The 26821-nt window shown below is 49.3% G+C and overlaps 1 protein-coding gene across 1 annotated transcript; it reads right to left on the bottom strand.

Moving 5' to 3' along the window:
- Positions 1 to 693: 693 nt before the first annotated feature.
- Positions 694 to 25985, bottom strand: B4GALNT3 (beta-1,4-N-acetyl-galactosaminyl transferase 3; the record flags this gene model as incomplete). Its single annotated transcript, XM_010075352.1, has 19 exons — positions 694 to 1191; positions 1924 to 2050; positions 2762 to 2915; positions 3382 to 3454; positions 4200 to 4353; positions 4746 to 5044; positions 6640 to 7233; positions 7787 to 7997; positions 8568 to 8644; positions 9908 to 10008; positions 10853 to 10962; positions 11367 to 11510; positions 14755 to 14821; positions 15253 to 15331; positions 15885 to 15952; positions 16309 to 16409; positions 17297 to 17387; positions 17905 to 18000; positions 25882 to 25985. Coding segments are annotated over 19 exons (2759 nt in total), but the record flags the coding sequence as incomplete, so codon positions are not given.
- Between the last annotated feature and the right edge of the window lie 836 nt (positions 25986 to 26821).

Genomic DNA, 26821 nt, shown 5'->3' with positions numbered 1-26821 from the left:
CCAACAGCTGTGCTGGTTCTTCAACCAAGAAGACTTCTCTTTACATAAAAGTCCAACTATGACAAGACATAACTGTGAGACCATAACTTATTAAATTAACCTTCAGATGCTGCACAAATGTACAGGATTTAGAGAGCAGAATACTCTGTCTCCTCTTTTTCGGAAAAAATAACAATATTTCAACTAATAAAATATTGCCACTCCTTCCTTGGTAGGGTTTCCCTGATATCGTTAGGACAAACACACATGTCTGTCAGATAAGGCTGCAAAGTTCCTCCTGAGATGCCCTCTTAGCTTCTCTGTATAACCCCTCCACTATCCTCAGGTAGTGGATCAATAATCTAGGTGGAGTTGTAACATCAACCCTTGCGACCTTGCCCAGCTACAGGCAAATGTGGGTTTCATAAGGGAAGTGTACCTGCATCTTCATCAATGGCCCATAATTTGCTGAATATGAGCACAGTTTCTCATAATCACTAAAGTGAAAAGAACAGAGAAACACTGAAGCACCAGCAGCCTAAAGTGCCTATCAGCTTCTCCACATCCAGATTTCCTTGGGTCAGCACATGGGCATGTGGACAGAAAACAGTTCAGAGAACTTACTTTGGTCCCCTGTCCAAAAGCATGGATACTGGAGAGATGGGGAAGGAAGGGAAATGGGGAGGGTTGGTTTTTTTTTTTCTTTTTTTCATTCAAGTATTGAAAGTGAAGCTCCCTTACTCTAAATAAACCATTCTGGGCTTAGCTGGGATTTGTGTTTGTTTGGTTTGCACCACACAAGACTCAACAGGAAATATGGCACCTCTCCCACTGTACCATCCACCAAACTGCATGGCAGGAAATACGAATCCTTCACTTGTCAACATCTCCCCCTCATGCCTTTCGAGCAAGACAAGGATCCCATGTCTTGGATACAACAGCTCACAACAGAAGCTCCTGCGCCCGTAGCCTGACTGTCCCTTCCTCGGCTGTGCTGCTCTGGAGGCAGAGGAAGAGTTTGTGTGCTCGGCTGTGTGCCTTGATAAAGTGCATGTTGAGATGAGACGGTGGATGGTGCTGCCGAGCAGCTCTGGGGTTGAAGGCTACAGTGTCTTCAGCTGGCGCCGGTTCCACATGCCTCGCTTCGAGTGAAACCAGTGGAAAAAGTTTCTCAGGGAGAGACGCTCAACTTCCAGCCCGGCCTGCAAGATCCTAGCAGAAAGGAGAAGGGTAGATTTAGGGAAAACCTGATCACAATCCATAAGCAGGCATGTAATGACACTTACTGAGTGTTTATGTACCCTTGAGAGCAGGACTGGTCAGGAGTAAGCTGTACACACCAGGCTAGGAGGAAGCAGAACTGGCAACATGGGATTACTGCCATGCTCTCATTACTCAGGATGCTACTCTTTTCTGCAGTCAACTGACAGAAAAGACAGGACAGCCCCCAAAACCTAGAACTTCAAACCCAGAGGCCTAGGATTTGTACAGCAGAGATCCCTCATTACAAAATTCTCAGAAATTTTAACTGTACATCATGATCTTCACATGTCTCTGGCAGTTGCTCTTCTGGGCAATTGCTATACATAATATGGGAACTCCAAGGGACCCAAACTGGACCCTCTGTGCACTGCACAGCTTGAAAAGGACAAAGTCTTCATGATCACCAGTGCCCAATCTGCCCACAGCCAACCAGCAGTCTGGCCAGAAGGCACCTGGAAATGGCTCCTCTCTTTTATCAGCGGCTGCAGTAGTGTATTTTGGGTCCACTCACCTACTAGGTTTGAGATCAGGACATGTTCAAAGACTCTCCCTCACTCATCAAGTTTATGGTGGCATTAGTCACCTCAGACTCCTCAGATCCCTGCTCCCCTGGTCACTGATCCTCCAGGATCTAACGGATTTCCCCTCCTGAGTGCATGAATGATGACAGTGGATGCCTACCTGTCCAGGAGTTCCCAGTCTTCTCCTCCCCAGCGGTCCCGAAACTCTTTTGTGTTCATGCCTCCGATCTTGTCCAGGTCAGACTTGTATATGCCCAGGAGACCAAACCCATTCACCTCCCAGTAGCCTGAGGACAGCACAAAGGAGGCACAGGTATGTTGGTGCTTTGAAGCATTGATGACTCCAGCGGGGCTACTGGAGTGAGACTCAAGCTATTTCTAGCACAATGTTGACACCAGAGGCTCAGGCCAGCACCAAGGCAGAGCCAACCATATTAAAACTTTGGGAAGTAAGAAGGGCTTGCAAATAGACAGCATGGGCTGTCCTATGAACTTGTTAGCAGAATCTCTCACATCTCCTGCCTAGTAGCACAGTACTATTGTACCTGGACTGTCCCACCTTCAAAGGGTTGTTCCTGTGCCTGGATGGCTCTGTCTAAAGGAAAACCTGCGCTCAGACTTTCCTCCCCCTGACTTGGGTTAGTTTCCCTCATCCCCAGACTACCAGGTTTCCTCAGGTCAGAGTAGGCCCCTAAGAAAAGAGAGAAATGGACAGAAAGGAGTAAAGGTGGGGTTTTCCACAAGGGCATCAAATCCACAGAGAGCCCTAGGAGACAACCAGGAGAAATGTCATATAAAGTGCTGTGCTGGTCTCAAATTCCAGGTACCTGACACTAGAACCCCATCCCCTGTCTAATGCACTCTCACTTAGTAACCCTGGAAGTACCTTAAGCTCCAGACCTTCACAGCACCAGAGGAACAAATCTAGAGGTGGCAGGCACCCTCCTTCTTTCCCCATTCCTCAAAGTCTGAACCAAAGAGGCTCCACTCCCTCTTACCATCAGGCCACTGTGGGGACATGCCACAGTGCAGCCTCATGACCATGGGTGCAAAGGCCATCTTGCCTTCCACGCAGTGCTTCCGGATTGAATCAATGACTCCAGCTGGGAAGTGGATGTGGAGGTCACACAGGAAAATGATGCTGTGTGGGTCCTGAAACCAACCACACCAGTTGGAGAGAACAGGTTAACTTTAAGTAAGTCTTTCTTGAGAAGCAAGAAGACAGAGATAGGGGAGTAAATTAAAGAGCCATTCATTGCTATGTCAGAAACTGAGATCCCAGTGGCTGGGAAAATGGCCATTGAGTGGCTGTTCAATGATGCGTGTGAAATACTATGACTATAACCTGGCAGAGCCAGTATCACAACTGGCTGATTTACCTCCTGTCTGATAGTCCCAGCAGGTGGACCAAGAACTGAACAGACAACAGTATCTTCATATAATAAAGAACAAAGGCTGAGACCCTTATTCTGGAGGGACAGGAAACACATCTACATTTAATCTGGTGTGCTAGGGTATTTCCCTCCCTAAAGAACAGTGTGTTCAGTACGAAAGGCAGAGGTAGCACCAGACACATACTAGAAACCTTCCTGTCCACCCCAAGGCACCCCAGGCTTACCGTCACGAGGTCTATCCCCGCCTGCAGCCCAGCAGAACGCTCAAAATTCCCTGTCAGCTTCAAGTACCGATAGCTGGGGGTCAGATGGGAAAGAGAAGATCAGTGCGTGCATGCCAGTGAGCATAGAAAGCACTGCTAGCAGCAGTATACCACAGGTGACGTGCTGCGGAGCTGCCCTTGCCCCCCGTGCACCTTCTCAAGGAGGAGGAGGAAAGCCTTTGCTGTGTGAGTGCGCAAGCTCAGTGCTGCTCCAGGTCCCAGCATGCCCTGAGGGTCTTTCCCCTTGTGCCGCAGCGAGGATGGGAGAGTCCCTAGCAAAAGTCTTTTCAGCTCTAGTCCAGCTCTATCCTAGGACTAGACCTGTTACTGGGATCCCCACCATGTAAAGGAAATGACCATCCAAGGCTGGTTCAGATCAGAGTAGAATAAACCAGTTATTCCAGCAAGCAGAGTTCCCAGAGGTCTCCACTCTCTCTGTTCCATTTCTCACAGCTGTCTTCTCTGTCCTCCTGACCTATGACTGTAAGGCCTGCTTTCTCTTGCAATTTGAACAAAAGCCAGGAGAAAAGACATGCATCTGGATGGATGACTACAATAGGTATTGCCTTACACTTTTATAACAGTATTATATGCGGTATACATTTATATACATTATAACAACAATATATTAATGCATATGTGCAATGTCTGGATGGATATTATCTTTGGGTTTCCAGCTGCAGGAGGCTGGGGCTGGTCAATACACAGAGATTGTCAGATGTGCTGTGTTTGCAGGCATATGCATGAGAGCAGTTTTTGTGACCAAGCAGCACTCTCACCTGTGCAAGCTAGACCTTTTCAGAGCCTTCTCTACATCCATGTCATCGCTGCTGTAGTCCGTGATAATGATGTTGAAGTACGGATCCTTAGTGACTCGAAACAGCTCTTCCATGTCAGAGATGAACTGCAGCACCCAACGTGCCTGGTTTTTCACTGGTTGTATTGCAAGAGGGAGAGAATCAAAGCAAAACTGATTTCAAAGATGGTGTGGCTTCCCAACAGGCAAGGCTTCTTGCCTCCCCTCAAACCCCACTGTCTTTGCAGGGATGGTGAAATAGGCCCAGGCTGAAAACCTGGACCAAAGAGCCCAGGAATCAGTGCAGGTTCCTTCCCAGTGTGTGACATGAGTTTTCTTTGAGTTTACAAGCCATGGGAGTTTGGGCCCTGTCATATTTCTGAGGTGGGTTAACTTGGAGAGAACAGAAGTTGGAAGTGACCTAAATAAGACAGCTGAGGCTGGCCCAGACCCACTGTTCAGGACTGTCCTCATGGGAACTGCCCACCATGCCATCCCTCGATGTCCTGGCAAGGCAGGTCTCCCTTACCTGGCACCACAAAGTGAACCACAGCACGGTGATTCCAGGAAAAGCCCTGGGGCCAGCACAGCTCTGGCTCGTTCGCCACAGCCATCAGGTGCCGCCGGTGACCCCACGCCAAGTTCCTCATCTTCCTCTCCTCCTCCTCATCGCCGCCAATGCCCTGCCAGTCCCGCGCAAAGACGTACTCGGAGAAGCGGATGAGCTGCTCTCCTTGCTCCAGCAGCTCCAGCTCCAGCAGGTAGCGGCTGCCCCGCATGCGGTCCTGGCGTTTCCCCACATTCACGATACGCTGCAGCTGGAACCGCCTGCAGGAGATACAGCTGGGGTGGGCATGGCCCCCATACATCAGCCTCGCTCCCACCTCCAGCCTGTTCAGCTCTGCCAGGCTCTTTCCTCTTGGCTAGCACAAACCTTTTTGTCCCCAGCTTCCCCCTGCTTTGCTGCACCGCTTCCAAAGTCCCATGGGAAGGTTTAGCACCTGTTTCCTAAATCCACAAGTATGTGGGATAAGATCTGGGATTCCAGCCAAGAGAAAACAGTTGGCAAGGGAAATGAAATAAAGGTGACATAGAAAATAACAAATGTGTCTGAATGATTGTATGGCTGGTAATAGTGAGTGCATTCAACACCTCCTACAACTATCTTGGCACAAGGAGTGTGTTTGGGCTAGTGAAATTGGCAGATGACAGCTTATCAGACAATAACACGGAGTAGGACTGAGCAATCATACGATAAAAACTGGGGTGAGCTGTAGGTTCAGAATGGTCAAAACAGGATGAAATGCCAGGTCATGTCCTTTCAGATCATAACAAGAGTTTCTGAGGTAAAATGGACATTCATCAGTTAAAAATGCTGCTAAAAGCTTGCATGTACTCATCAGTTACACCATGGCTGTGACTGATGTGGCCTTGAAAAAACAAAAAATATCTTAAAATGTAGCATGAGAGCTCCTTCCAGGAGGGATTGGGAACTATTAACACCCATTCTATAAAACATCCAGGATACTGGTCATTTATGTATGGGAAAACTAACCCAAACTGAAGCCAGCATGGAGAAATACAGATAGGAAAATCATGGAAATAGAAGCCAACTCAACAGAAGGATCAGGAGTTGGATTGTTTAGCTTACAGAGGCTCAGAGGAGGTACATCTGTGTCCTGGGTTAAGCCAGAAAGGCAATCAAGATGGTAAATCTTGAGAAGAAAAAGAACCATATCAAGACCATGTAAAAACAGTATAGCAAAAGCTCATCTCCAGTGGGTCACGAAAGAAGTGAGAAGCTGAAACATCTTCTCAAATCACTACTAGGATCTAGAAATCTAGCTAGTTTTAATATGGAGGTGCCCACATGCAGATAAGTGCAGGGTACTTGGTTGTATCTGAGGTCAGTGTACCAATCCACATTATCTGATAGATCCTTTCTGGTCCTATGTCCTAAGTGATTCACAAGCTGAGATGTGGCAGGCATCAAACCACAAGCATGAGGAGCTCCAGTACTACTTCATATCAGCAGGGTTTCTTAATCTTCATTAAATTAAAAATAAATAAATGAAATACTCCTACATGTTCTCAATACCTACATTGCACAAGGAGGAAGCCTGCAAAAGGGCAGTGATGCCAGATGGATGGAAACCTCCAATCTTTCACATTACTACCACCAGCTGTTAAGAGGGTGATATTCAGCCCCCAGACATGGTCTGGTGTCTAACAGTTTGCATTTCTTAGCCAAAAGAGGTATTTAAAGCCCAGGTTTTTACAGAGATTCCTTGCCTGAAGTCTTATTTTCCCACATTTAGTTTATCCTCTGATTCCCACTAGCTCCTCACACAACAGGTATTCCCTGTGCGGCATAGTACACCAGTTCTGAGACGCTGCCCCTTGGTTTATACACTGTGCCTTACCCTTTACTCCTCTGGTTGAGCTTCTTGAGGAAGACACGTGTGACTTCCAGGGCCTCCCTTTCTCTTAGCAGCAAGTTTCCTGATGTGTTGCATTTCAGGTCAATCCAGTCTGTGCGCAGCATATGGAAGTCCAGGTTGCTCGTGCTGAAGGTCTGCTCCCAGTTCACCGCCTGGTCGAACACTGGCACGTAATCAAAATCCTCCTCATCTTCCTCCTCTGGCTCCCCATTCGCCTCTTCTTCTTCCTCTTCCTCTTCTGCTGCCACAGGTCCAGACTTGACCTTCACAGGAGATGCCACCTGTGCCTCTCCCTCGCCCACGCCCCCACCATTGGCTGCCTTTTGCTCAGCAATGTAGGACTCCACTTTGTTCAGCCACTGCCGCAGCCCAGGGGGCTGGCTGGAGCTTGCAGTGCCCACAGCACGTCTGCTGGCTTTGCCAGAGACTGGGCTTCCTTTCCCGGCTCGCACGGTGCCTGCTGGCTGCAGCATGTCCTTAGCGGTGCTGAGGTCTCCTTGAGGTCTCCCCTCTTTGGGGATCGTGACCCCTGAGTCCCTGGAGCTGCCAAGAGGCTGCTGCCTTTGAGACACAGTCCTAGAAGGGGGGTTCGCCTTTTTGACAGGTGTTCTCCCCTGGATGGCCCTGGTGTGCTGTGGAGGGCTCCTGGAGTTGTCTTTGATGCCAGCTTTTAAACGAGGTCTCTTCATTATTGGGTGCCCCTCTGGGCCAGCCTGGCTGAGGCTTTGGTTGGCAGGGGCCAGTGTGGTTGATTTGCCACCAGACCTCTTTGTCCTTCTCCACTGTAGACCCTCTCCTATGTCGCCACCCGTCACTGAGAGGAGTCGACGATGTTCCCAGAGGGAATAGTCCTCATGAATGTTATCAGGCTTTGGTTGGCAGGGGCCAGTGTGGCTGATTTGCCACCAGGCCTCTTTGTCCTTCTCCACTGTAGCCCCTCTCCTATGTCACCACCTGTCACTGAGAGGAGTCGACGATGTTCCCGGAGGGAATAGTCCTCATGAACGTTATTGCCCACCACGCTGCTGGGAGCATTGCCTGCCGGTTCTGCCCTCCTTGTGCCCGGGTGCTTGGGGTGGCAGGGGCCAGTGTGGCTGATTTGCCACCAGGCCTCTTTGTCCTTCTCCACTGTAGCCCCTCTCCTATGTCACCACCTGTCACTGAGAGGAGTCGACGATGTTCCCGGAGGGAATAGTCCTCATGAACGTTATTGCCCACCACGCTGCTGGGAGCATTGCCTGCCGGTTCTGCCCTCCTTGTGCCCGGGTGCTTGGGGGGGCTGGTGCTCTCTGCATCCTGCTCCGCGTACTGCAGACCATCCAGGTTCCCCTCCTGGGAGCCTTCAGGAGAAATTGCAGTTACACCTCTGTCATTCTCCCACCGCCTTCCCCATCCTGACCCAAGCACTCACCCTGCCAGAAGCAGCTACTTCTCACCTCATCTCAGTGTTGCCTCTCCTGCTCAGAGGGAGGGTGATGCTCTTGGACACAGGAGCTGTGCTCGGGCTGGTACCAACCTCCACAACACCTACTAGCCAGCACTGGCTGTGGAGGAATCTGGCTTTGCCTTTTGCTGGCCATCTGGCCACAGCTTTGCAGAACAGGTGTGAGCACAAGCTCTGTCGCTTCTGCCCACATTTTTGCTGTAATTGCACCTCAGCTAAGCTACGAGCCTGAGAGGTAATTGTCATGTTGTCCATTACAGCCCACTGTTTGGTGACCTCCCAACCTGCCCTTAAGAGAAGTGAAAGTGGCAGAAAAAGCCTCCTCCAAGCCACAGCAATCTGGCAAGGAAGGGCTGTGACTTCCTTGGCACGGAAAGTCAACAGCTTCTTTCAGCCAATGCAGGAAGATCACACACAAAAGGGACAGATAAAAGGATCCTCCAGGCTCTGATGTTAGGGTCCCTACCTGGCTGCTCTGTGTTTTCTCCAGAGTCCAGGTTCTTCTCTGGAAGGTCCATTTTCATGTACTTGTAGAACCCAAATCTGCAGAGGAAAGGGCAAAACACAGGTTTGATGAAAATTACTTTTCCCTCTTCAAATAAATTATAGCCACTGCTTCAGAGGTGATGGTCTACTACTCTGATTACATCTACCCAGCATCTCTAGATCCTTGTTTCCCATCATCATCACCGTCTTTCAGATCTTTGGGCAATCAGATCTTACTCTGGACTGCCAAAGATGTCAGTTTTCCTTGTTTATCATCCTAGTCTCTCAGACATTTTCCCATAAGCGCAGGAGGAAATCCCAATGTGAGTACCCTGAAACACTTTGTCAGCCTCCCTTAACTGCTTCTTGAAGCTCACTTACAACATAGTGCTCAAAAACGCAAGTCATCATGCTGCAAAAGCTGCTCAGGCAGGTAATTGCAACAATCTCCCTCTCTCTTCTCATACAAGCACTGTCTGTGTGCTGTCCTCATACGCCTGTGCTTCAAGCTTTTGAGAGGGGTTTCGAGGACTGTTTCCCTCCATGTGTGCTTGATGTGAAGCAAAAAGGGCCCCCAGTTCCCAAATCCTTTCACAACACAAATTAATTGTCAAAGCAACAAACCTGCGTGGCACCTTCCAGCCCACGGCAGCCATCTTCTCTATCCTTCACTATGAACCCCAGTCCCAGGAGTTCCCTCCCAAACCTACGATACAATCTGCTGTTCCAACCCTCAAAATAGTCCTGCAGGGAGGAAGAAGATCCTGAGCACAGGGAGGCCACCATCAGTTATTTCACCGGAAAAGTAACTCTATCCTGCAAAGAAAATCCTCCTGAATGGAGGGGAGGGCTCACATAAGGTGTCTGCCTGTGGCAGGAGGGGAGCATGAGAATAGCACCAAATCCAAGCGAAGACGAGTGACATGCATTTTTATTCCCCCAGAGAGATGCCTGGTGGTGAGGATGGTTTGGCTTTCACAGCCACTGCCATCATGAGGCTCCAGCTGCTGGCAGGCAAAGTTTGCTGGAAATACACTCCCTGATGTAGTGGAACACACATGGTCTGACCATGCTGGGTTGCTGCTGGGTTAACAGAGCAAGAAAAGCAGTGGCAGTTTCCTCTTGAGACCTAAACAAATTTTCACTTAAAGGGAACATAAATTACAGAAAGAAACTACAAAGGCTTTAATGTTTTGCAAGGCTTAGGAGATCTTTAGGAATTAAGAGAGTGCTACAGAAGTGAGTATGAAATTCCACCCCAATTCCAGTCTTCAAAACTTCTCCCTCCCTTCTAGTAAACCTGCATTTGCAGCATCCTACCTTTCCAAGTAATAAGGGTTTTCCTGATAGAAGCATTTGTTGTCTTTCTCCATGTGGCTCAGGCGGCTGTAATCGTTTGGGTAAACAAAGGATAAATGAACCTGGAAAGAAAGGACGAAAATAAAGTAAAACCCTCATAAATGCCAGATATCAGTCACAAAGTGACCCAGACACAGTTGAAAGGTGACCAGCCCTTTTGAGAGGGAGCAGGGGTGGCTCACTATTTGCCTCTCCAAGGCACCCAGCAGCAGGCTCTGAGAATGGAAAACAGAAGAAAGCGTGCTGGGATGTGTGCACAGCTGTGCCTTTTTCTCTCTCTGTCTCTCAGCATCTGCCTGTCTATCTCTGTAACTGTGTGTTTAAGTCCTATAACAGAGCGAGAACTAGCTGGAGGAGAGGTGGACAAGTCCTCCTGAAGAGATGCAGGGGATCACAGGAGCTGAGAAAGCGTGTGGCATCCAGGGAGGGAAAACCATGCTAGTGACCTGTCCTCAGCAGACCTCAGTGTCTGCTCTGCTATACAGCGGGTTAATTCCTGCTATGTTGCATGCCCCACAAATGTGAGTTCCCTGTCAAAACCAGTTTTAAGCTTGTCAGGGGTTTAGCAGTCCACACAGATGACAGTTCACCCCATGGAGAATAAAATCCTCGGCCATTGGAGGCCCCACGTGAAGGCAAGCTCAGCTCTCTGGTTTGAGGTCCAAGGGACTCTGTAAGGCACACACACTTGTACCCTGGTGAGACCCGTGAGCAGTGCGTAGCACCCCTCTCCCTTCTCTTGGTGTTGCCCTCTGGCATGTACTGCGATGCACAGACCTCAAGAGCAAATGGTCAAATCTGCCCTGGAGCTTCAAATCGGTGGAGAGGCTCCCATGGTTAATGAGGTCTCCCTCCTTCCTCCTCATGTTCCCCTGGGCAAGTACACACTTAAGGAATAAAACTTACAAACTGGAGTCCCTGGTAGCGCTGCAGAGGAAATCCATTCACCAGGTAACTGGGCTTGTACGGGCAGTCTGGCAAGGCTCTGCGCACACGAGACTTGCTGAGCAGAGGCACTGATAAGAAGAAACACACTGGGAAACATTGCTGGAGGACCCAATCAATGCACCAGCTTAGCTATTTCTGTGCCTGGTTTCTATTTTTCCAAGTGAAATGCTAACAGATACATAAAGCAAACTATCTTGCACAGCTCATCTCTTTACATTCCTCTGTGGCACTTACAAGAAAATATTATGCCTGGGGACGTTGTGTGAGCTGGATGCCAAGAAGGAGGAGCTGGGTTTATTCTGTGCTTTGTCTCCTACAGTGACTGATATTATATGCTGCCCCTCTTTTCTGCACCGGGGGAAAAAAGCATGGCCTTTGATTACTGTTCTGCAGGAGGACAATCTATCTCAGCTGTGTTACTGCATGTCCTGTGAGACTGTGGCTACGTCCTCAACTGCTTTGCAAGTCTTACCTTTGTAAAGAGTGTCCCGGGGGTCAGGCTTCAGCATGTCAGCTGGGTGTGCCTTGCTGCCTGCAGTGTCAACAGGCTGGTTCGTTTGACTGGCTAACGTCTGCGGGATATGCCCAACCTCATCCATCTTCAAAAGTGTCTCATCTAGAAACCAGAGAGAGAACAGAAGGGGGAGGAAGGCCTAATTTGTCCCTTGCCCCAAATGTCCGGGTTTCAACTGAGACAGAGTCAACTCTCTTCATAGTAGCTAGTGTGAGGCTACGTTTTGGATTTGTGCTGAGGAGAAGGCTGATAACATACTGATGTTTATAGTTGCTGCCAGGACAGTCAAAGACTTCTCAGCTTCTCTGCTGTGCCAGTGTCTGCAGGGGCAGGAGAAGCTACAAGGGAGCACAGCCTCAATTACTAGCCTAGTATTCAACCTGAGGTTTAAACCCAAATTGGCCAGTGGTCTATTCCATATCATGCACCTCGTGCCCAGTATATAGATGAGGCTCTGTCTGGAAGTTCTCTCTCTTGCTCCGGGTTGTCTCCCTCTGGGTCGCCCCTCTCTCAGGTTGTGTCAGTCTCTTGGACAATCGGGCTCTTATCTCCATTCTGGGACTGGGGTTTTGGGACTCTGTCCCTGCTCTGGGATCGTTCTCCAGGAATGGGCTGAGCCTTGGCCATCAGGTGGTGAACAGTATCACTGTGTATCACTCATCTGTATATTTGCATATATTACTGTTATTGTTATTATTCTTTCCAATATTACTGCGCTTTAGTTATTAAATTTTTCTTATCTCAACGCATGAGTCTCTTTTCCCTTTACTCCTTTAATTCCCTCCCGCATCCCCAGGAGGAGGGAAGGGGGAGGGTGAGCAAGCAGTGTTGTGTAAAACTACAACAGTCCTTTTTGGCACCCAACATGGGGCTTGAGTGGTTGAGATAATGACAGACTTGAACAGAGTGTATTAAAACAAACTTCCGATAAGCATTCATTATGTTTCCTAAGATATCACTGTGGAGGAAACTGTTTTTGCTTTTTTATGTGTTCTGGGACTTGGCTTTAGAGGTCTAAAATGCAGCACCTTATCTGCTGTATGTGCTTGTGCTGTTTCCTGGTGGGTTTATTGTCTGTAGGTGTTGGATCAAGAATATCACACTTCTGATTAAGGGGATTGTTTTGCTGTGATGTTGTTTGGTGGCTTATGGTGGCATGAAAACCTTATCGAGATGGATCTTATCTGTTTATACAATGGCTGACCCTCAAGCCAAGTGAAGCTGCAGCTCTGTCCCTAGACTCTGAGTGCCCTCTGGTGAACATTCCTGGCAATTACACCTGCAACAAATCTATGGGGGTGGTGTTTCCCTTCATTGTCCCCTTCTCCTCTGGACCATTTTTGACATTTTGAATATCATTAGGATTTCCAAACTTGTTCCATCCTATTACTAGGCCTCCTGAATATATGTCTAATTAAATATAACACTGTCAGTCAGGTTGTCTCCCCAGTTTTCAGTTAAGCAACTACTTGGAAATGTCATTCAACGTGTCGCCAGTGATACCCCAGTAGTTGCTGCCTCTGTGACAGATGCTACAGCTACAGAAACCGTGACTCCTGCTATGGTTGTTCTACCCCCATCTGCTATTGGTGCTCAGCACAAACACCCCACAGCAACAAGCGCCCCTCTCCAGTGTCAGCCCTTTCCAAATGGCATTGTGTTCATGGCACTAATGCTGTCTCTGGCATAGCAATGCCTAAATGGTGCTGATCCGGAGCTTCACTGCAAAGACAACATGCAAAGGAAAGGCTTTGACTCAGAAAGCTGCAAATACAGAAGCTGTGGGGTAGGAACATGGCTATCACTGAAAGCAAACAAACACAGCGATGAGTAATGGAGGAAAATGACCTCCTGCCTTGGATACACCAGCAGTGATGTGCTGAAAAAGCCCTATGCTGGCAGGAATTACTGGACACTTCTGAATTATTAGCGTTACGTTTCTTTTAAAAGGAGACAGAAAAGATGAATGGGAGGATAAACTTGAGGAGTGGAGCTTTCTCCTGTGCTGGAGAATGATCAGGACCCTGGGACAAGGCCTTCAGTGGCCAAGAAAGATGGTGCTCCAGCAGGGGAATGGAGACCCGCCAGTAATCCAGGAGCAATGGGAAGCTTAAACTCAAGACTGGGTATTGGTTACGTTTTTGCTTGGGTGTTGCTTCCAGGAGACTTAAATATCTCCAGGGATTCAGATGAGGGGAACTGAATCAATAACCAGGAAGGAAAGACAACATGCTGCCAAGAGCACTCAGGTTAGTGTTAGCACCTTTTGGGTGTTGAACAACATGGGAACCCAGAAGGAACAAGATGACGTGTGATACAGCCAAAGGCTGATATGGGAGAAGGAGACACTGTATGGGCAGAAGGTGCCAGATAAAGATGAGACTGCAGCACTGTGTCCAGCCATGAAGGGATCTTCTGGGATGTGAATCTTCCCTATAACAGGGAATTAATAAGAAGAAAAGAGCAGAAAGAAAACGGAAGGAGACAGAAAACCTAACTGAAAGCCTAGTCCTGGCCAAATGGGAGGTTTCAGAAAATACAGCAGCAGGTTGCAATACAAGACACAGCAAACATGTTCCAGTTATATCAGGGAGTCTTCCATGGGCAAAAGTGTTGGCACTGAAAAAAGCCCAGAGAAGCTGGAAGGCAACAGTGACAGATATGGAAAGGGGAAATGCTGACAGATGAAAGGGATGTTGACAAAGCCAGATAAAGGTAAATGGGGCTAAGGAGCTCCTTAACTTATAAAGGCATCACCTGATGTGCTAAGAAGGGTTTACAAAACAAGGACTGGGCTGATGTGCTTGCTGAAATCCATCAGAAACTTGAAGAGACTTGAGGCTAATAGAGAAGGCAGCAGCACCTCCCAATATCGCTAGTGTATCCCACTGTGTCCCAGAATCCAGACTGAAATCTCCTGGAAGTGCTCCAGCGGCCCCTTCTCCCCGCTCATGTCCAGCTGCCAGCACACCCCAAGCAGCTCCCATTTAATGGGCCCTATGTTCCCCCTAGCTCTCTGCAAAGTGGGTGGGCAACCTCCATCCCATGTTACTCTCACATCTGGAACAGTTTCCCTCACCCTTGAAGACTGTCTTCTCTGTCCTTCCTCACTGGCCTTAGATTTCCCTAAAATAACGTTCCAATCCTACTTCAAATTCTCCTATATTTAATAATGAGTCACACTCTCATCCAGCGGTCTCTCTGCTGACCTGTCTCCACTTCTTTCTTATAATGATCTGTACACACGGCATTGGCCTGCCTAGACTAGGATTCATGGTGAAACATCAATGATACATTTGGGAAGAATGGGGAGGTGCTCGGGGAAACCTGTGGTGAAGATACTTACTAGCAAAAAGGGAGAGGTATTGGGAGTCAATGACTTTGAACTTCGCTTCTGGGTCATTCCGTCTCCACTGGAACAGAGAAACACATTAAAATGTAGTGCTGATGGAGTTAACCAGGCCTGAACAAAAAGAACAGGCACAAGATGTTTTTTCACCAGATGGTCTCACAGCTTCCTCTTTCTCCTTATTATGACCAAGTTTGCCTAGCAGCAAAAGACTGTGAATGAGTTGAGATCCCCCAGGACACATCCAAAGTAGGAAAGGACAAAGAGCTGCAATAGAGACCAGAGAGAGCAGAACTATCCCAAGCAAGCAGAGGAATGTGTCCTGACATGTGGCCAGGACTATTCCACATAGAAGTAGGTAAGGGCTCTGGAAAGGATTAGATATATCTTATGCAAAGAGGAGCTGGGGCCTGGGAAAGGAGGCAAATCGTTACAAACGTCATTCCCAAGCTCTGCGGGGATGCATATACAGCATGGCCATTTGCACAGACTCACTGCTACTTCCACATGGTCTGTTCCTCTGTCATCCTGCTTGTGCAGCACCTCAAAATAGTACCTGCCTGCAGCTGACAACCTGTGAAGAACAACATGTCTGTCACCAAGAGCATTAAGGAACATTTCTTGGCTTGTCAGCAGACAATGAGTGGAGAGCAACCGCACCCACGAAACAACCTAATTCTCAGGGTCAGCAGGGTTAGGACTGCCAAGAAAATCCAGATGCTGACAGTGAGCTAGTAGCTTCCCTAGTGCACCTGGAGCACTCCAGACCCTTCTCAGTTAATTCTGAATAACTCCCTTTTAGCCCTTCTTGGTGGGTTTTGGCCTCTGGGAAACCTGGCCAGTTCCAAAGCAGGAAGCTCAGGATACAGTTCATATAGAGGAATCTGGATTTGCTGGTGGCTGCTTCCTCCAGGGAAGAAAAATTCAGTGTTGGATTCCTGCAGTAAATCAGCAAAGCAACTGGCACAGGTGTGGATGTGTCACTTCAGCTTTGGAGATATCCCAGAGTAATCCCTTTCTCTGTATTACTAAATTCTTCAGAACAAGTCTGGGTTCTGTTTCCTTGTCCTTGTGAGTTCCTGGTCATGTGCAGAGGTGGCTGGGAGCAAGGGACTCTGCTCACTCACCTCACCGTCTTTGACTGCTGACTCCGAAATTTTCCAAACTCCCCTGGCGCAGTCCACTCCTTCCCTGTCTGTGAAGAGACAGAGAATGCTCTAGTTAAGATGAGTTTCTTCCCGGTTACTGTGCTAGGGCAATGGAGAGGGAAAATTGAGCTACTCCTCCTAGTAAGTTGTCTGTGAGATTCACAACCTGTGGACAGATTTAAGTCCACTAATAATGAACCTGGGAGTCTCAATACCACTGCAAATACGTAACTGGCTTAAGGTATGTCGGGTCATACCTGTCCGGCATCTGTGATGGTGGTGTTTGTAGTTGGGCAGGAGAAGAAACTTGGGTAATCCAAGGAAGTATGTAAGAGAGGAAGGTCTCCATCACCACAGAAACATTAAAATCTTGATGGAAGAAGCCATGCAGCATGCACCATACCTTGCCTACGCTGGCCAGCAGCTGGAGACCAGAGGTCTTTTCATCTGGACTCAGCCAGAACTCAGCATTGTCATCTGCAGCAATGGCAAACTGGAAATCCCCTGTCAAGAGATGGAGGGAGTAAGTAGTGTTCTGGGGTAAGGGCTTATGCACAGAATGGATTCTGCTCTTCCAAAATACTGTCTTCACCCTTTTTCCTGGTGGGACCATACTTTCCCTTTTGGTATTACCCCTCCATCCCTTTGAACCTTTCTGAATTCTCTAAATCTGCTGTGATTGAAAACAAAACATTACAAATGCAACTGGTTCACTATCCCTCCTGCACTGGCTTCACCTAACATCTACCCTGGAAAGCTAAGAAGTCCATGCAAAGTCTCCCTGCCTCCCCTTTTGTTTCCAGAGAAAATTTTTGTGTGAGAAGCTGTGTTTGGATGGATGAACATGCACGTGGAGCCACGAAGGGAGACAGAGGTGCTTGAATCTTGCTGTTCTGGCCAGGCTGACAGGGATGGCAGTCAAGGGCCAGGGGACCAGGAGACGTGGGTGAGTGCTAGCAGGCTGCTCCGGGCAGAGGCACGCAGCTGGGCAATACAGATGTCAGCTGCTGTCAGATGGTATTCATGCACCCAGAAAACAGCAGGAACATAAATGTCACGTACAGCCCTGTGCACTGTGAGGGAGGGAGGAAAAGCTCAAGGACTGCCTGTGCCCACGTACATGCAATGAGGCTCTGTGCTCATGACAGCATTGTTTTTTATCTAGCACTTCCATCTGCTTTCTTCTGTGCTTTGCCTTTCCACCCTACAGGGGAGGCAGATGTGTTTCACCCATGCCAAAGCCACAGCCAGTCACACACAGCTAGCTGGGCTGCCCATGTGAGGGACCTCACGTTGGGCTTGCTGGGGTGAGGGCACCAGTGGCTCAGCACCAGGAGGGGAGGGATGGGCAGGGGAGAAGAGACTAAGCACAGCAGCTTCAGAGACCCCACCATCAGTGAAAGGATGTAGATAGCCAAATATCCGGAGACCATAGTTGGTCCATTTTGGGGACACAGCCAGCTTCTTCAGTGTAGTTCGTGTCTGAAGTGGAAGAAGAAAAAAATAATTAAAATAATTAGATGTGACAGGAACAAGGGGAAATGCAAAAACCCTGGGACAGGTGGACAGAGGGAAGTATGAGCTTTGATCTGGGAGGAAGATGGGGCACGGTTGGTGATGGAAGCAGTGGGAAATAGTAGGTGAGATGAGAGACAAATTGGAGCCAATGTTGCTGCAGAGAGGAGAGAACTGCATGGGGAATGCCAGTGAGATGATGGGAATGGGATGTGGCATTCGCTAGCCACTTGGAGGGAAAGCACCAAATACAGGGCTCCTTTACCCCATGTCTGAGGCCTGGCAGGCCAGCAAGGGTAAAATGAGCCTTCTCTCCACAGCAGAAGAGCTGCCACGGTTGAACCGTTATGAAAGCTTCCTGTTCCCCCAGGAGCAGGAGGACAGAGGAGGTGATGGAGAGGGACGGGATACGCAGGGAGCAGGAGTGATCCAGCTGGGAAGCAGATGTGGGAAGCATGGGACAGAGTGTCAAGGTCTTACTCACGTGAGGGAAGAGGGGGAAGTGGAGGTTCTTCCTGAGTTGCTCGATGGAGCTGCCACACCAGTCCTCAAACACGTGCAGATTGGCCTGGCCCTGGAACTGGGAGGCAGAGGTGGGGCACCATGAATTACTGTGTCCCTCTCCTGCATCCTTTCCCTGCATCTCTCCCTGTTCTGCCAGCCTTGACCATGGACCCCAGCACTGGAAAGCTTGTGAGAGTAAAGGAAGATGCCAATGCTGCAAGGGGCTGATTACAGGACACTTGGGTCCAGACACCTGTGTCTCATCAGCTGAGGGTATAGGGTTGGGCCAGGTGACAGTCTGGACAGCATCAGGGAACTGTAATAATGCCCAGGACGGCTCAGTTAAGTGGCTGGGTTTCACTCCATTTTCCTCCATCAAGGTGTTTAACGAGAGGGCTGCGCTCTGAGGCCATTGTGTGGGACATGCTATGGGGTGGCAGCAGCGCCCCCGTGACCCAGCAGAGAGAGCATAGGGTCTTATGTCCTTCAAGAAGGTATTTTCAGCTGTTCTCCTGACCCAAGGAAGAGGGGGCACCCTAGGCAGGGGAGATGGAGATCCCTTTCTCAAAGCATGTCTGTAAGGTGAAGCTCATGGAGGACAGCAAGGACAGGGAGACGGAGGCTCAGCAGGCTGGGGAGCAGCAGGACAGGTGGGTCAGTGGGTGGCATGGCCTCTGCACATCCAAAGAGACACAGAAATACTGGGAGGAGCAGGGGTCCTCTCCCAGACAGCATAGGAAGGTGTGCGGTGTGGGTTTGGGTGACTGTCCCCCCTACCCAGCCAGGCCCACCGGGAGAGGCTGTCCATGCTTGAAGGAGAACTGGAACATAGCTTTGCTGGGAAAAGCCTGCTGGCTGCTGTGGGATTTCAGCTATACACTCCATGAGGGATAGATTTTCTTTTTGTCAGAGTCATTCAGAAAGGAGGAGCTTGCTGCCTCCCTCAAAGCCTGAGCTCTCTGCCTGCAACCAGTGGAGTTGGACGCTGAAACACTCATCGCAGGACCGGCATCCAACAGCAGAGAATAAATAAGCTGGAGACTGTAAAAGCTACCTTAGATGGGGAAATGCTGAAGAAAGGAATAGGTTGCCTTGGGACGGGGGAGGTTTTGCCATGGTTGTCTTGCCTATATAAGGGTTGTGCGAGCAGGGCTGGGGAAACCGCCTGAACAGCACCCAGATGTCTACAGATGGCAGCAAATTCTTAGTTTTCGCTGGGGAGTCTCTAGCAGGGCTGAAGCAGTGCAGTGGATTAGGGCTCAATTCCTCTGTGCACTTCTGGAAGAGAAACTGCTTCAAGGAGTTATTTTTCCCAGGACGGCAAGTTGGGGTTTTGTTTCATAATAAACCATGGCTTGAAGGAAAGACTCAGAGGAGACTTGGCCTAGCACCAGCTTATGTAGTAATGCTCCTTGCAAGCCATGGGCTTTAGTCATGCACGTGAAAACCATCTCTGAGTGCCAGGCAAAACACATTCACAAACACTGCTGTTCTTGAGTAGTCTCTCATCAGCCTCTCTCACTGGTGTCTGCAATGCCAGGGCTTGACTGTTGTCTGCATACCTGTGTCGTCCTCTACTACTATCTCGTCTTCTTTCCTCCTCCACTGACATCCCTCAGCCTGGATTCTGCCCACCAGGCAAGAGGAAAAGCAGCCAGACAAAGTGGATGTAATTTTCCAGAATGATGCTGCACAAAATCAAAGAGGAACTACACAGAGGGCTCAGGGCAATGGATGCAGCCAAGAGAAAACTAGGACTCTGCAGGGACTTGTGATACAAATAAATCACTGCAAGCGTGACAAACATCAAATTGGAACATAATTGGTAGGAAGCCCCATGCCCCTTAGCCAAATCCAGGTTCACACCCAAGGGTCTTACACTACTTTTCTCAGCCAAAACAAATAATGACAATTGCTATTTCTTGCGGAACATGAAGTGAGGCAAACAGGCTCGGCTCCCACAGCGAGTCACTGCCAGAAACTGCATCTTCTGGCAGGCAGTCTGCTGCTATCCACAAGTGATGTTGGTTTTTCTTCTTAGAGAATTGTTTGTACACTGCAGATAACAGGCTCAGATCTCTATCAAATGTAGCTCAACACTCCCACACCGTGGAGAGGCTGGCGCTGCAGTCCCCTCCTGGCAAAGACAGACGCAGTGGACGCTCTAGGGGCTCAGGACTGCAATGGAGCCGGGCTGGCTTTGGTAGGCCAAATGCCAAAATAGATCTTTATGAGGGAAGTCCCAAAAGAGTGGCTAGACTTGCTCAAATGTTTGCAGAGGAAACTTGGACCAGTCCCATTCTAATAGAATACTTTACTACAGAGTTTGGCAGTATTAGGGAGAGGGCAGTCTACTAAAATTAAGACATACACCACTGCAATACGCGCTCCATCAATGCTGTGAGAGATGGTCCCTGGGATTTCTAGCCTGACACCCCTGTCTCAAAAGTCTTTACAAAGCTACCTGAGAGGAAATTCTGGCAGGAGCTAATGAGATCGCTTTGCTTTCCTGCACTCACAGCTATTAGAAATAATTAACTGGTAAATAATAAGCATTTCTTCCATATGGTTTCAGAGTCCTTTCTAAAGCAAAAGATTTTGTCCTGAGCTAAAGAAGCCTAACTCACTCTCTGCTTCCTCTGAAAGGGAAAAGAAGAACATTATTGACAGATAAGTGCTGGCTGTCCAAAGCACTGCTCTGGGAGTGAAAACTGAGCTAGGCTTTAATTTTAGGCCCCACAAATCATCAATGCAGCAGCTGTTTTGAAACTCTATCACCTCTGTCCCTCCAACTCAACTCACGGCTGTTCACTGCAGGAAGCTGAGAAATTCCTTTGTTTGCTATTTGGGTCCCCTCTGCAACATGCAGCCAAAATCTCCTGCCTGGGGCTTTGCTGCAGATTGCAGCAATAGATATATGGCACCTTCGTTCCCATTTAACGTACACAGCTCCTCAGAAATGTCAATGGACTTCTAAAACATGGCTACTGCGGTTGCCTTCCCAGGTTGGACCTACCCTGGTTTTCAAAGAGCTGGAAAGTTAGGACCTACTAAGCAACAAGTTAAGCTATGCTTTGAAAATTTTGGATAGACTGATTTGTCCAGAACCAGGAATAGAAGCCATTAGTCTGGGCTTTAAATGGGAGCTGGTATTACATGGTCTGTGCCTTCCCATTTAGAGGTCTCCTGTCCCTTGGCTTCCTCCCCTTCCCAACCCCACTTCCCAGTTGCTTATCTCCACCCTGCTGAAATAGCAGCATTGCAAGAACCCAGCTGGGATCCAAAATGGGTACAGGTCATGCACCAAGGGCACCGTCAGCAGGGTGCGAGTACGCCCAGGAGCACGCACCCAAGAGCTGTTCTTCCCAAGGAGGTCTGGGCAGGCTGATACCCTCCAGAGTATAATACTGCAGGCACAAAGCGACAGCATTGCCCAAGGGAAGGCAGAGCTGAACCTTAACAAGTGCAGGGAGGTGACAGCTGGGACAGGCCCTTGCTTTGGTGCTGACGCCGCAGCCCCCGCAGCTTGGGGAGCACGGCGGGGCTCCCAGCCCCAGCGCCCACACATCCTGCTGAGCGTGCTGAATTAACACCCGCCTGCAGCCCTGGGATTGTATGAAGAGGCTTTCGTATTTCCGCTTACTTCTAGTGAGGAATTCTAGATTATCAGCCTCTCCTAGGAAAACAGACCGTAAAGGAGGATCAGGCACAGACCTTTCTTCCTAAAGCCAAACCCTGTCATGTCAAATCTGCCCAGGGGGCCGGCACCACACACCCGGTGGTTCCTCTTAAGCAAAGTGCCCCAGGGAAGAAAACCAAAGCAGCAGCAGATGCCAGGGCAAGCTCCAAAGCTGGGAGGATTGCAGCTGTGGAGACGCATCCCGCTGCACAGGAATGGCAGCAGGATGGGGAAGAGAGGTCTTTCCTAATTTAATCCCGGGTGGCTTTGGCATCACGAAGGCAAATCAGCTGCGTAGCTGCGTGCAGCCCAGGGAATGCGCAACCCCGGGGACAGTAAATGGAGCACAGCGAGGGCCTGAGCCAGGGAAGAAAGGCAACATTGTGCTGCCAACTGGAAACTCTGGAGTTCATAAGACTCTTCTGTCTCCGCAGAGCGGCCGCGGCCCCTCCTCCCGCCTGGCCCAGCTCCCCTGACTGGGTAACATTCAGCAGCCAGCAGCTGGGCTTTGCTGTAAGCTCCACCATACCGGGCACTTGCAGGAATCCATCAAGACAAGTTAGCAACAAAGACCCCTGTCCCGCTGAGCCCTGACACTCAATGGGCACAAGTGGGCAAGGAAGGGACATGGGCAGGGACAGAGCCAGTAGGAATAGCTTCATCTTTTAGTCCTCTGAGGAAAGGATGCTTTCTCATAGGGCAGACTGGGGGCAAGGGGATGCCCTGGAGCAACACGCTGGTTTCGTGCAGCACCTGTGCACCTGTACAGGCGCTGCCTGCAAGGAGCTGCCCCACCCACCCCGGACATCCTTCGCACCTGCTTCCAGTGAGAAGGAAGTCCCGAGGCTGTGCAGACACAAAGGGGGGACATTTTAAATGCCACCCCAGCGCCACCCCGACCTTTCTCTTCTCAGAGCTGAATAGAAGCTTTTGCAGAGGTAAATGAGAAGGATCAGGCTAACCAGGCGCGTCTCTGAAAATCCTCCCCCTGCACGTACCGCAGTGCCAAATGGTGACACTCACAGTCCCACAGCACACGTTCACCCTGGCGATAGCCAGGCACCTTTCTGAATTAATGAAACAAAACGCCCCACATCTCTGCAGCCTGAGGAGGCAGTGGGTGACACTGGGAGCTGGAAGACTTTGCCCTGGTGCCTGGAAGGGACAGTGGCGGTAGGGATCATGTGCACAGGCACCTTGAGGAAGCCAAGAGTGAGGCTAAACCCTACTTTCCGTCCTACGCGAGGTATAAGTTCATTAAGGATTTCCTACATGCACGTTTTCCCACCAACACTGTCCAAGCCTGAAGACTTAGGACACCAATTTCACCTCCTGAAACTGAAAGAGGAAAACAGAAACCTGTCCTTTTTTGGTAATGCTGGCTGCCAGCTCACCCTGCAACTCTGTTAATTATTCATGTTTGTCAGGAATATACCTCTCTATTCAAACTAACCCCAGCTCCCCAACCTGTGGGAGGCAACCTGCCACCCCTCACCCCAGGAATCAGGCTGCAATTAAGTTCTTAGAGATGCTGAGAGGAGGGCACAATGGAATTATAGACCCTGGGTAATTTATTTGGGCAGAGTTACAGAAAAACTTAATCCTCAGGCCAGGAAAAATTTCAGTCAGTGGTGAAGAGGACAGCAGGCAGCTCTCTACAGAGCCCATAGATCCCTCTCAATCTTCTACAGCTGGTACCACTGAACTGCTGGCCTCTGTTTGCAGTCAGGGTAGCTCTCCTTAACATCTGGGTACAGACAGAGTGCCACAGCAAGGGCAGGAAATTTTGCCTTATAGGGACAAAGGGAAAACTGGTGCAGGAGGCAGGTGCTTCACAGGAGCAGCGTTAGAAGGCTGATGGGGGAGAACGGCACGGTGTGTAAGTGGGGCAAGGACACCCAAACCAGCTCCCTGGTCTTGGTATCCGTATGCCCTGGGTCTCAAAGCCTTCTTGTGGCATATCTGCCACACACCACCTGACATGGAGCATGTCTGGGGCACCCACAAATTCCCAACCCATTTGGTCTGAGGCAACAGCCCTGATGCCTGGCAGAGTTGTCCTTCCCAACAGGCAGCAGTGCAGGAGAGGGCAGGAGGCATGCAACACCTTTCCAGGCGTGGGGTCATCCCACACAGTGCACCCCAAGTCCTGCCCCTTCACCATGGCCAGCGCACCTCTCCACTCACTCCCCTGTTGGCAGTGCTGCACCGGGACAGCAGGTTTGCAGGTGGGTGCCCTGCCCAGCACCGCAGCATGCAAGGGCATGAAGTCGTCCCACTAGCAGAGCAGAGACCTCTGCAGATCTGCCCTGTGCTAAACATACACTTTTTTCCAAGCCACAGTGTGCACCCCACCAGTTGCATTTCTGACCCAGTAAAGGCTCATTGCACACCACAGTTGGTAGGTTTCAAGACTAACATCCTTTTGAGAAATCATCATGGAGGGGATCAGAGACACTGGGCAAAGCCTCAGAGAAGCTGGGGGGTGCCATGCAGAGCCTGTATCATGTGATGCCATGGGAGAGGGTAATGCTGTGTGTCATCCCTGTGTGCAGCAGCAGTCCTGGCCCTGCCCTCCTGCTGGCTCTTGGCCAGCAGCTACTCATCTGGAGGCAGCCCTGCCTACACGCTGCCTGCAAGGCCCTGTGGCCAGAGGAAGTCCCCAGGATGCAGCTGGGACTGGCACTAGCCAGAGCCAGTGCAGCAGAACAGATCAATGGTCTGGTCTGGTTCTGGGCACTGGAGGGTGACTGGTGCTGGCTGCTTCCAGGAAAGCTTTAGCTCACGCCCCAGGGACCTAAACTGCTCAGTGCAATGGCTGGAGGAAGGTGCTTTCCCTCCTGGCCAGTGCCCCGAGGGCAGGAAGGCAGCCTGCTCCCTCCTCAGGGGAGCTGCAGAGCCATTTCTAATTTGTGTGGGTCTCTAACTGCCTTGAGGAATTTAGTGAGCTGACTCCATTAGACAAATGCCCTCCACCCCTCATTATCACCAGGCTGCATTGCTCCCTTATCTGAAGAGGAATAGTGAGATAAGGGAACAGGGGAGGAAAGAATAAACGAGGCATGAAGGAAACAAAGAGAATGTTTACCCCAGTTTTAAAGGGTCACCAGAGAAGGTCTCTGTTTATCAGAAATGTCACTGAAGTGGAGAAATCTCTTCATACAACACACAGAGGTTGAATAGCAAGCAAATGCCAGAGCAAGAGCAGAGCCTGACACTTCTGCATGCCACAGTCATGTATTTGCTTGTTGAACACTTGGCCCTACACACTCCCAGCCCTGAATAAACTTCACCTTTCCAGGAGTTAGCAGGCTGCCTGCTCTCAGGGATTTGTGGGTGGGTGCTTGGTGCCTTGATGGCTGGAGGAGACGCCAAGTGATCAGGAATCTGGACACTCCTGTCTTTCCAGATGATTACTTGGGTCTGTAAGTGTCACTAAGCCAGGAGGGGGGTGATAGGGAATGGACTTCTAGTGAAGCAAATGCATTTCCAGGCAGAGGTCCCTGCCTTCCGGTCTCGCTGCACAGGTCTCTAGCTACAACTCCCTCACATAAAATGATGGAGAAAGGCACTCACCTCTGGCATCCAGGGCACAGGGTTGTCAACACCTTTTTGTAGCTCTTGGTTCTGAAATACAAGTAGAGGTAAGTCAAAATAACCTAATAAATACCTGACACTGACACCTACACAAGAGGGTTCAAGAACATGTGAGAAAAAAACAAGTTCCCAAGCTCCTTTTCCAAAGGACAGGCCAGCTATCATGGCCGTAGTGGGGTGAAAAAATGGTCTCTGGCTTTTTTGACAGCAAATTTCCATGGTGAGCTACCACAGGGAAAGGATACTGGCACTTTATAACTGCTTGCTAGCACAGAGCTAAAACCTAATTCATTCTCCCCTTCTTTTTGGCCCATTCTTATTTCAAAAGGTCCAAGCAAAAGTTCTTCCAACGCAATTCAATTGACAGCACTGAGATGTGCTTCACTAGAGAGCTACAAACTCTCTCCTGACCTTTCATTTCTGCTTCCATCTTGCTTAGTGCTACCTTCCTGTGCCACACACCCAGCCAGCTTCAGCCCACCACTGCGGCTTAGTACATCTAAAATAACTCAGTTGACTACAGTGGAGTCATTGTACATTAACATTGCTGTGAGTCAGCTCAGATTTTGCCCTGTGGCATGCTCTTTTTCCTGCATGAAGAGAGAGCTGTCTCTTGGGGCCAGGACTAGAAAAGAAGGTCTGCCCCTCCAAACGTTCAGAAGACATCCCACGCCTCCTCACCTGTTGTCCCAGCTTCTGCAGATAGTGAAACTGAAGGCTTGGGTCCCCACCTGGGGCATTCGTGTCTGCCAGAGCCTTAGCCAGCTCCCTCCAGCTTTCGTATCCTGCACAGAAGAAACAGAAAGAGATGTCAGAGTACAGGCTAAAAAAAGAAGCTGCAGCAGTTACCAGAATAAACTGGTCCTTTGTGAGGCTGAGAGACCTCTAACACTCTGGAATGGTCCAGCAGAGACTAGGACTTGTTTACATTACTTGGAGCTGGCAGACTGACACAGAGAGAGAAATTGCCTTTGTCTTCCTTAAAAGCTCTTCCCTCCTTCTTATTAATTTGTTATATTAAAGATTCATCATAGTGTTAAAATACATGTCAGAGATTTCATTAATCACCACAAGACTGGGAACCTCTTTGTAGATCCCCCAGAAAATCCCATTGGTTAAACAAAAGACAACCAATTTTTTTAAACTATCAATCCCAAAGAAAAAAAGCATAAGACAATGACCAGATTCCTAATTAATTTAGCCCTCAAGATCATACTATTCTGAACATGCACCTATTTGCACAATAAAAGCTTTCAATCTTCTTTTCTTTATGGAAATTATGGCAAAGAATGCACCTGATGGGACATTCAGCTGTAATGCCTAAAACATTAGCAGTGGTGTCATTATTTAAGTGTAATCAGCTTCTAGTTTCAAAAGCAACTTCATTTGACAACCCCTTCCTTCCCAGTCTGCTCAATCCAGAGGCCAGGATATATCTTTTGCTTCCTTCTATGACTCTGTTGGGCTCCAGGGCTTAAAAGGGACAAAGACAAGTAGATGCAATATAACCTTGTAGCTCTCTGTAACTGCCTTCCACAAGGCTAATGAGACAGTGCTCGTGGGCAGAGCTCACACCTCCCAGCAGTGTTATGGTGGCTCACACTATGCAGTTTTCAGACCT

This window comes from Pterocles gutturalis, unplaced genomic scaffold (genome assembly GCF_000699245.1).
Source record: "Pterocles gutturalis isolate BGI_N339 unplaced genomic scaffold, ASM69924v1 scaffold20147, whole genome shotgun sequence".
Lineage (NCBI taxonomy): Eukaryota > Metazoa > Chordata > Aves > Pterocliformes > Pteroclidae > Pterocles > Pterocles gutturalis.
Note: the sequence above shows the minus strand (reverse complement) of the source record. Positions and strands in the feature narration are given on the sequence as shown.